We start from the raw sequence: 11,187 nt of genomic DNA, 5'->3' as shown, positions 1-11,187 counted from the left end.
GATTGAACTATTTTACTTAACTAAGGTTCTTTTCTTACTGCTCCTTCTTGGGAGCTTCTTATCTCTTCCATTTACAGTTCATGCCATTGAAAAACGTCATGTCCCTTAACAGCTCCATCAGAATCCTCAGCTCTCTCTTGGTAGTTGTGCTAATAACATTGACTAGAGCAAAATTATGCTGCCAGTTTCTGTTCAGATTTCTTTCAAGCTTCAATTTTTTCAAACCTTAAACACCAGTTTGACCTTACTCAACATTTACCAGCATTTTCTTGTTTATAGTCTGTTGACTGTTCTAGACTGGTAGGCATCTGTTTTTCTTGATACACCTGAAAAAAGTCTGATGTTTTACTTTCATTAATTTGAAAATTATGTCTGTGTGAAGCTGGTTAAACCTTTTACCAATGCTTAAAATATTAAATGGAAAATAAACTAATTTAAAATAATATTTATTTTGGGACATGAGCTTGTATTAAAGATCTCAGCTGTAGTTCTGTCAATTTTGATCACAATTTCTATGTCTCTCATCTTAATTTGTCAAGTTACACATTCACATTTTTTGGAGTATGATATCAGTGACAAACAAAGAGATTATATAGCACTAGCTGCAAAACCCACCATTTCAAGAAACTACCCTAGCTATTCAGGTATCCAGTATCAATGAATCTTACAGAACAGAGAGAGGGTTAAAAAAAACTTGATAAAACAAAAAAGCAATTTAAAACGAAGCATGCATTAGCTGAATTCATTCAGTATTGTTTTAAAATGGATGCAGCAAACCTGCAGTCTGTGGCTGCACTGTCCAACATTTGGGGAAAGAAATAACAGACATATCAACCCAAGACATAAAAGAACACCCAGGTGTTGGCTTTAAAAGTTCCCTTTTAGCCATAAGTGCGTGGCATTTGAAGTCATCCAAGCCCTCCAGCTTCAAAGTAGCAGTTAAATCAACCCATAAAATACCAGAAAATAGGTGCTCTAAGGATTCAGTGAAAGATCATCTACTTAAATCTCTTCAGCCTCCTCTTCCCTGCCTTTCTACCAGCGAGCTCATCTTTTATAATCCAAACAGCAAAACAGAACCATGCAGCTAGCAAAGCTGCTATTGTGACATAGCAGCTACTATACATAATCCTGCTGCAGCCAAAACCAATACAGAGCCCCTAAGTCTTCACAAATAAAATAACACGTATTAGATACTTAATTTACATGTTGCAGCAAGACAGCAGAAAAGGGAGGCTGGTCCAGAATTAATTATTCAGGAGGTAAAACCCAACAATTATAATATTAGCATATCTAAAAGCAAAACAATACATTAGAGAGTGTGTTCTCTCATATAAATGCATCATGTGAGAACATAAAATGTCTGTAGATTTGGAACTGAACATGTTAATCATTAATGTAAACCTCCATCAATGTTTTGTCAACTACATTTCACTATTTTTCATAAGCCAGCTTTCAGCAAGTAAGCAAAACAGTTACACATAGATTCAGATTTATCTAAATGTACACAGATACATATTCCATTATGAATACATACTACATTTATAGGTTGGTTAGCAGATGAAACTCCATCAAACTGAGGTCTCAGTGCAAAAAGTGTTGTGCAACTGTATAAAACTCGGATTTGCTCCCAGGGCAACGGGGAACGTAGAAAAACTGGAGTAATTGCAAGAAGTTACTGTCATGTACATTATTAATATAATGATATAGAAATCTTCCTGAGAGGCAAAACAACTTTACAGGATATTTTCTCCTAATAATTAAATACCTTTTGAGACTAACTACATTGATGTATAACAAGCTATTCCTACACCCCTTTCCACAAATGAAAAGAAAAAGTGAAAGTGTGTAGGATGGAGGCAGAAAAAGGGGACTGTCTCTTATCAGAGCATTATGGTTCATTGTCTAGAAGTATTAATCTGGTTTCTTACATTCCTTTTTTTTTTTTTTTTTTTTTTTTTTTTTTTTTTTTTTTTTTTTTAAGGAAAATAATGTTAAACAAACAGGAATTCTGTTTCAGAAATGTAATTGGAAAAAGCACAGTTATTTCACTGCCAGGATGAAGCTGTATTGGAAAAAATCTTTGATGAGTAATGACAACATAGGAGTTTCATGCTGTGCTACAGACAGTAAACCTTATGTCATAAGGAAAACATTATTTTTCCTGTCAAGGAATCATGGAATTGTCAGAGTTGGAAGGGACCTCTAGAGATCATCTAGTCCAACTCCCCTGCTAAACCAGGATCATCCAAAACTTATGTCTTAAATAATAACCTAAATTCTCTTTGTTGACAAGGGATACAAAGTGTCCTAGAAGTGTCTGCATCTGATACTTAAGCTGCAAAAAGCCTATTTTTTTATATCAAGCATTCAACTTTCTCAAGGACATACCTAAAATAAAAACCAGAGCACACGGTGAGAAAAGTTAACTACTTTTTTCCTTTTAATATAGATGTAGTACAGAATGTTTAATTACAGCAGGACAGTGCTTCAAGTTAAATAAAATTAAAAACCTTTATTTCCCCCCAAATATAAAATTACTAAATTAATGTCTTAAAAGAATATGGAAAAAGCTTTAAATTATACCACCATTTACCACAGTAACCATGATCACCGATTACATACTCCATTGCTTTGGCAAAAAAGTTCTTTTCTTTTAATAACTGCATATAAACCTAACATAGCAAAGACTGTATACATCTTTATATTGCACTTATTTATATACAGGAATAAATGAACTGTAAAGTTTGCATATACTTGGTATGAGCAAATTTTCACAAGAAACTAAAAGCAGAAGGATAAGAGCTGGTATGAATATTAAAAAATACTTAGAAATGTAATACATTTATGTACAGACTGTATGGACTGTATTAACAAACAATATGTACATAACAATTTACTACTTGATATTTTAGTACGACTCAGTGTTCATTAATACAGACCTTTGGTTGTATTTAGTTGTTTTAATAAGATGTAAGCTCACAGATCTCCAAAATGCAACTAGTTATAAAATAAAGCACAACTTGCCAAATGGTACAAAAACTACTGTTGTCAGTTCCATTAAACCCAAAAAACTAGTGTCTCTGTCTAGCCCCAAAATAGTTCTTGTACTTGGAATCAACTTCTATGTGCCATACACAAAAAGAACACCTGAATGTTACATATCTGCAAAATTACATCCCACAAGACTTTTTTTTGTTATGTGCAATTCATTTTAATAATACTTTCTAGCAAAAAAGAGAAATTAATTTCGACTTTGCAATTTCCCAACACGCACTTCTGCAATGACATTGTCAATACTTTTAAATGTTACCAGCAGGATCAAATGATGGATGTGTGCCTCCCTTACTCTAAAAGACTATTACCAGTAACTGCTATTTTCTAAAAGTGTGCCCAGACATTTGTATTAATTATGCTGCTTGCACGTGCCCAACACTTAGCTTCAAAATCATCCTGAGTTTGCACACAGTGAAGCAAATCCATATACGTAAAATAAAACCAAAACAAATGAACATACTTTCCTCTACAAATCAATCATGCAACTGAAGAAGAACTGGGCATCCCGTGAACTGTTGTGCTTGTTGGAGTCCCACTTATGGCGTTGAAAATGTGCAGCGAATTAGGCATAACACTGGCCTTTTCTTCAACAGGAGTTATCTTGAAATGGAAAACATGTATTTACCACAATGTTACAAAACGACCTCAGCATTTATAAAACAGCTAACCAATGCCATAACCTGCTGCTTATCAGCTCAGCTTGACAGCACTTTCTCAACTACATAGAACTTCTTCCTGAGGATGCTTACTCTTTTCAGACATCCTCTAATAGATTTAGAAGGGCACCAATTATTTCTCTGACATCAACTTACTTTATTTAGGTCCTCTCTAGGGGCAGCCTGAATAACTTTTCTCATTTATCTTGTTAACTTTCAAAAAGAGTTTCACAATGACAACAGGCTTGGCCATTTTTTTTGTTTTGTTTTTTTGACTTAGAGGTATGATTTGAGCATTTCCTATCAAAAGCTATCAACGCACCATCAAGACTTCACTCTTAATAGGTACAAATTTACTGATGCTAAGATCAGAAATATCGCAAAAAGAGGTACTACATAAAGGTTAGACAAACTAGAAGCAGAAGTAAAGAAAAGTAATTACCATCCCATCTGATCATATTGGCAAGCATCAGAGGAGAAAAGAGAAAAATCTGTTAAGATTATTTTCTATATTTTTAATAGCAATTTTTTTGCAGTTGTTAAAAACCCACACTATTATAAGACAGCTCACAGTTTCTTCAATGACTTTAGAATAAACATTATGAGAAGCTCTTTTTCCAAATACAGAAATGAGCAGGTATAGAAAGTTTACATTTTTAAAGATTTCGGTGAAGGGCCTCATTATTCTAAGCCTTCAGGGAGTGATCAATCAAAAAAACCCCCAAACAATAAACACAGCAAAAACCAACCCAATAGAGCGTGTTTTAATTATTTACAACTAATTACATTTCTATAAAAAGAACACAGTGGCAGGGTAATAGTACACATTACTGCAGACAATGCTGTATTTTCATATTCTCTTTAAACTATCTTATAGGTACCAGTTGTCTGCCCCTTCTCTGTTTACTATTAGGCAATGTGATCAACTCCTGAAGTTTCTGGCATTATGCGCTTTTTCTTATAGTCAATCTCTGAAAACTCACACACACCTGAGCATTTTTTAAACATACATATCTTGCATTGAGTTCAAAGTAATTTTTCTTGTGTACAAACTGTCATTACATTCTTTAACTTTTTCCTGTAACAGGGGAATATTAATCTTTTATTTATTATAATTATTTGACTTAAATGTTTCCTCTTTTCCAAAGAGGTCTTCTGTACAGCTGCCTAATTCTCCTATATATATTGTTTATGTTAATCAGCTGCCCAATCAGTTATTCTCCTTTCTAAAACTCTCCACTGCTTTTTGCTTTTCAGTAAATCACAGTCAAATAAATAGTCAAACTGTCCCATTTTTGTCAGCTAAGCTATTCCTTTTCCTGTTACAGGGGTCTTTCAAAACTGTTTTCCTCTACATGCATATCTGAAAGGTCAGAAGAGGTCAAGATAGAGGAAGAGTTTGACATGGTAGATGAAGATTGGGTTAGGGATCAGTTGAGTAATCTGGACATCCATAAATCAATGGGTCCAGATGGAATGCACCCAAGGGTGCTGAGGGAGCTGGCGGAGGTCATTGCTAGGCCACTCTCCATCATCTTCAGTAAATCATGGGCAACAGGTGAGGTGCCTGAGGACTGGAGGATAGCAAATGTCACTCCAGTCTACAAGAAGGGCAAGAAGGAGGACCCGGGTAACTATAGACCGGTCAGCCTCACCTCCATCCCTGGAAAGGTGATGGAACAACTTGTTCTTGTCACTATCTCCAGGCACATCAAGGACATGGGGGTCATCAAGAGCAGTCAGCATGGTTTTATCAAGGGTAAATCATGTTTGACTAACCTCATAGCCTTCTATGAGGAAATTACTAGGTGGATAGATGATGGTAGAGCGGTAGATGTGGTTTATCTTGATTTCAGTAAAGCATTTGACACCGTCTCCCACAGCATCCTTGTGGATAAGTTGATCAGGTATGGGTTTGGTGACCAGGAAGTGAGGTGGATTAGGAACTGGTTGAAAGGAAGGAGTCAGAGAGTTGTAGTCAATGGGGTAGAATCTGGTTGGAGGTGTGTTACTAGTGGAGTCCCACAAGGGTCGGTGCTGGGACCGGTGTTGTTCAACATCTTCATCAACGACCTGGATGAGGGTATAGAATGTACCCTCAGCAAGTTTGCTGATGACACTAAGCTGGGAGGAGTGGCTGACACACCAGAAGGCTGTGCTGCCATTCAGAGAGACTTAGATAGGTTGGAGAGTTGGGCGGGGAGAAACATGATGAAATTCAACAAGGGGAAGTGCAGAGTTTTACATTTGGGGAAGAACAACACCATGTCCCAGTACAGGTTGGGGGCTGAACTGCTGGAGAGTAGTGTAGGTGAAAGAGACCTGGGGGTCCTGGTAGACAGGAGGATGACCATGAGCCAGCAATGTGCCCTTGTGGCCAAGAAGGCCAATGGCATCCTGGGGTGTATTAGAAAGGGTGTGGTTAGTAGGTCAAGAGAGGTTCTCCTCCCCCTCTATTCTGCATTGGTGAGGCCACATCTGGAGTATTGTGTCCAGTTCTGGGCCCCTCAGTTCAAAAAGGACAGGGAACTGCTCGAAAGAGTCCAGCGCAGAGCTACGAAGATGATTAGGGGAGTGGAACATCTCCCTTATGAGGAAAGGCTGAGGGAGCTGGGTCTCTTTAGCTTGGAGAAAAGGAGACTGAGGGGTGACCTCATCAATGTTTACAAATATGTAAGGGGTGAGTGTCAGGGGGATGGAGTTAGGCTTTTCTCAGTGATGACCAGTGATAGGACAAGGGGTAATGGGTGTAAATTGGAGCATAGGAGGTTCAAGGTGAATATCCGAAAAAATTTTTTTACTGTAAGAGTGACAGAGCACTGGAACAGACTGCCCAGGGAGGTTGTGGAGTCTCCCTCACTGGAGACATTCAAAACCCACCTGGATGAGTTCCTGTGTGATGTACTCTAGGTGACCCTGCTCTGGCAGGGGGGTTGGACTAGATGATCTCTCGAGGTCCCTTCCAGCCCCTAAGATTCTATGATTCTATGATTCTATGATTTAAAAAAACCCTCAAACAAATAACGGATTCTGACGATATGTTATCACCCCCTACAAACTTTGTTTCTCTATATTCTCCATAATAGAATGGAGAAAAGAACTGAGAGCAAGAAAGCATGTGAAGTGAACTTCAGACACTTGACACATTTTGGAACAGAAAAAAAAAAATCACCGTAAGAGTTTTGGATGCCTTCTAAGCAAGGGCAGAATAAAGACAAATCTTTCTAAGAGAAGCCTTCGGGCAAGCTGTTACACCAGCAAGCTGACTAGCTTGTTGAGCAAGTATTTCTTGGATAACAATAGAGTAACTTAGAGATGTCAAAAATAGTAAATGGGTAAAGTCATAATAAATCCAAGGGATGAAATCCTGAAAAAAAATGTGGAAGATTAACAGAGCATTTAAATGTCAGACTGGATGCCTTGGCTAGGTCTCAAGTTTGATTTTTCTGGTACAATTTGATTTCTGAGTGAAGCTTATTGTTTGTTTTATGGACATGAGGAACTCAGAGCTGCTCTTTGTATCAACTGGTTATCCAGACTAGGATGCAATGGTTCCTAGACTAAGGAAAGTTGTTATTATGGTCATACATCCAAGGAAGTCTCAGAGACACGTGCATTTGAAAGGTAAAAAATACTATCAGAAAACGCAGGTATTTTTTGTGTGCCAGAAATACTGAAGTTTTGAGGGGTAAGAACTATGAGCCAGTCTATGGCTCTGGGAAAAGATTATACAAATAAGTGGGTGAAAGAAAAGGACCCTGAAATGATTAATATGATGAATAAAAATATCAAGAAGGTAGGGATCAAGCATCAATCTTCATTCCTTTCTGTTCTCCTGGAAATAATATCCCTGCTTCTGAAGTCAGGAAACATTTCTAAAATAGATACCAGATGCAAGGTCCTACATATCACTCCACAAGACTTCTGGTTTCCCCTGTCCCATACCTCCAGTTTGTCTCTAGTAGATTCCCCTTGGGAAAACATGAAAATACCGTTTGGAAGATGTTTTAACTCTTCGTTGCAAAAATAAATGCTTTTTCTCCAAAATCTAAAGAAAAAGGGCTAAGTTTGCTGATCAAATCCCCTATGGTTAACAACGAAATACAGACTAAAATAAGCTTTTTGGGCCACTGAATAAAGATCCCTCTAACTACACATCTTATGTATAAAAGACATATAGTAATATTATTAAATTTGTTTTATCTTTACTGTAGTCTTCCTCTCTTACAAAAAATAGGCTAGTGCCAACCAGATTTACTTTCTTAACAGGGAAGACTTAGTTCTGAAGGTCAAGAAAGCATCTGCAGAAAATTCACAGAGGAAAAAAAAAGAGAATGTTCCACAATTCCATTATATGATACTCTAACAGAGTAAACAAAAAGAGAAAATAATTTTATGTAAAGCACTACGTATACTTTCGTAGAGGGTTCACATTACATCTACATTCTGAATGCTGGTATGTATAATTTAATTTCAGCACATACTTGTTCATGCATTATTTCGGAAAGCTCTTTTGCCATTTCCCTGTAGTTGGCCTTCATTTCTTCTTGATATTCCAACTGATCTTCCTTTATCAGTCGTTCATTTACACCCAGAGCATGCCCACAAGCTTCAACAAATTGCCTGATTTAGATAAAATAATAAGAAAACCTCAATCAGGAATACAAAATCCAAAAGATTAATTGAACACTATAAAACACTATAGAAGTTAAAAGGTTTAAAACAATTCTTACAATAACAATCTTGAAAAAAAGTAGAGTTTTGGATTCTTTTTCTGCTTTTCAAAAAAACATACCTAAAAACTTCCTTTAGTAGCTTTACTTTATTGTCTGGATATCTTTTGGTGTTTGTGTCATCTAAGAAAGCTCTTGCGTATGCTAATGGACCAGCATTAACCTAAAAAGAACAAGGATTACAAAATAAAGTCACTTTCCAACATATTGCCTTAGCAATAACAGGTACTACAGGTGTCTGTCTGATTTACTTTTCTCAGAATACATTGATTCCAAAAAGGCTGGACTTAAGAAATAAACAAACTGCTGGAGTTCGAACATTAAGAGCAGGAGAAGTCTCTACAGCAAGCTATATGAACCTGTCCTGGCACAAGCAAACCACTTTGATAATCACAGAATGGTCAGAGTTGGAAGGGACCTCTGGAGATTATCCAGTCCAAATCCCTCACTAAAGCAGGATCCCCTAGAGCACATTACTCAGGGCTGCATCCGGGAGGATCATGAATATCTCCAGAGAAGGGGACACCACAACCTCCCTGGGCAGCCTGTTCCAGTGCTCTGTCACCCTCACTGTAAAGAAGTTTTTCCTCATATTTAAATGGCACTTCTGTGTTCCAGCTTGTGCCGATTGCCCCTTGTCCTGTCACTGGCAACTACTGAAAAGAGTCAGGCTCCATCCTCCTTGCACCCGCACTGTAGATACTTGTAGGCATTAATACTGTCTCCCCTCAGCCTTCTCTGAGGCTGGTGAAGGGACTAGAGGGAAAGTCTTATAGGTACAGGCTGAGGGAGCTGGGGTTGTTTAGCCTGGAGAAGGCTCAGGGGGGACCTTATCACTCTCTTCAACTACCTGAAGGGAGGTTGTAGTCAGGTGAGGTTTGGGCTCTTCTCCCAGGCAACTAGCAACAAGACAAGAGGGCATGGCCTCACGCTGCCCTAGGGGAGGTTTAGGTTGGATATTAGGAAGTACTTCCTCATGGAGAGGGTGATTAGACATTGGAATGGACTGCCCAGGGAAGTGGTAGAGGCACCATCCCTGGATGTGTTCAAGGAAAGGCTGGATGTGGCACTTAGTGCCATGGTCTAGCTGATGTGGTGGTGTTAGGTCATAGGCTGGACTTGATGATCTTAGAGGTCTTTTCCAGCCCTGGTGATTCTGTGATTCTCCAGGATAAACAGTCCCAGGTCACTCAGCCTTTCCTCATAAGGCAGATAGATGCTCCAATCCCTCAATCATCTTTTTTGCCCTCTGCTGGACTCTCTCTAATAGTTCTCTCTCCCTCTGGAACTGGAGAGCCCAGAATTGGATGCAGTATTCCAGCTGTGGCCTCACCAGGGCAGAGTAGAGAGGCAGAATAACCTCTCTTGACCAACTGGCCACACTCCTCCTTATGCACTCCAGGATTCCACTGGCCTTCTTGGCGACAAGGGCACATTGCTGGCTCACGGATAATTTACTATCTACCAGGACTCTCAGATCCTTCTCTTTGGAACTGCTTTCTAGCAGGCCGACCCCGAACCTATATTGGTGCATGGAATGATATGCTAATTTATCTGTTTATGGAATTAGAGTGGGAAAATGAGCTGTTTGGTATGCTCATCTACTGAAAACACTATTCTAAGCTGACAATTCTGCAGTAATTAACATAAACTTAATTGATTGTGGCACCTACATGAAAAGTGGATTTAACAACTTCTGGCTCATCCCTATTATTATTTTTTATAAAGAGTAAGAGCCCTTCTGTTCTCATCCCAAATGGTAGATTAACAACTCCCTGATTCTGGAACCTTGGTTTGTTGTGTTTGGTTTGTTTCTTTTTTCTTTTCTCTTCAACTTGACAATATTTGCATCAGGTGAAAATAACACAGCAGCAGTTTAGTCATTACGATCTTAATTATCTTACTATATTGATTTATACATCTTGCAACTGCTTCACATACCCTGTTTTGGTGAATCTGATGGTTTCTTTATACATTTAGTTTTTGCTTGCCTTATATGCAAAACAAAATGTTGCACAATGAGCTTTTCTACCATTGCCCTGCTCCTATATTTCAGCACTCCATCTTCATCTCCCTAGGGCTTTTACCAAAATACAAAAGCAATAATGACCATAGTGAACCTACTGTGAGCAAACCTACATCTAGGCAAAATATGCTCATTCATCCCCATATGGGAAGGCACTCTTTTATTTTAGTTTCAGCTTCACAACAAAACCTGGTGGGATCAGACCACCACAGATTCCAGAGATAAATCTTAACCCTTTTATGTAACTGTCCATGATCAACGTTTATATGAAGTATGGTATTGCTTAGTTCTCTGGAAATAACTGCAAACAGTGAGCACATTTCTAATTTAGGACATTCTTGAATATACAGAATAGAAACCAATGATAAGATGTAAATTTTTCAGAGACAGAAGCAAGTGAAACAGCTGAACGACAAAGTTTACAGTCTTACCTGAACACTGACACTTCCCTGTAGCTTCAGCTGCAATTTGATCATGTCTACTTCAGCTGAAGAGCAAAGCTGCCTAAGTTCTGCAACTTTTTTACTCATTTCATCAATTGCTACTTCAATAGGGTTTAAATCAGTGTGGTGCTGGTACATCACTGGGATGCGCTTCTTCACGTATGGAAAACAGTGTATAGCTATGGATGGAAGCAAGTTTAACACAGTTAGAAACAAGTTTTTTAATAAGTTGAGTTTTGAGAGACTTTTACCCTAAATTAGAATTCTGATGT

At 38.2% G+C, this 11,187-nt stretch overlaps 1 protein-coding gene across 1 annotated transcript in view; it reads right to left on the bottom strand.

The window, feature by feature from the left end:
* Nucleotides 1-3,394: 3,394 nt before the first annotated feature.
* The window catches only part of DOCK9 (dedicator of cytokinesis 9), a 101,824-nt gene continuing 94,031 nt past the window's right edge, over nucleotides 3,395-11,187 (bottom strand). Inside the window, exons 51-54 of the mRNA XM_010006332.1 lie at nucleotides 10,904-11,094; nucleotides 8,509-8,609; nucleotides 8,198-8,336; nucleotides 3,395-3,657 (exon numbers count right to left, since the gene is read on the bottom strand). Of these exons, the coding sequence (XP_010004634.1) occupies nucleotides 3,535-3,657; nucleotides 8,198-8,336; nucleotides 8,509-8,609; nucleotides 10,904-11,094 (554 nt within the window). The 3' untranslated portion in view covers nucleotides 3,395-3,534. The remainder of the gene's footprint in view (nucleotides 3,658-8,197; nucleotides 8,337-8,508; nucleotides 8,610-10,903; nucleotides 11,095-11,187) is intronic.

Source organism: Chaetura pelagica, unplaced genomic scaffold (assembly GCF_000747805.2).
Source record: "Chaetura pelagica isolate M959 unplaced genomic scaffold, ChaPel_1.0 scaffold29, whole genome shotgun sequence".
NCBI lineage: Eukaryota > Metazoa > Chordata > Aves > Apodiformes > Apodidae > Chaetura > Chaetura pelagica.
Note: the sequence above shows the minus strand (reverse complement) of the source record. Positions and strands in the feature narration are given on the sequence as shown.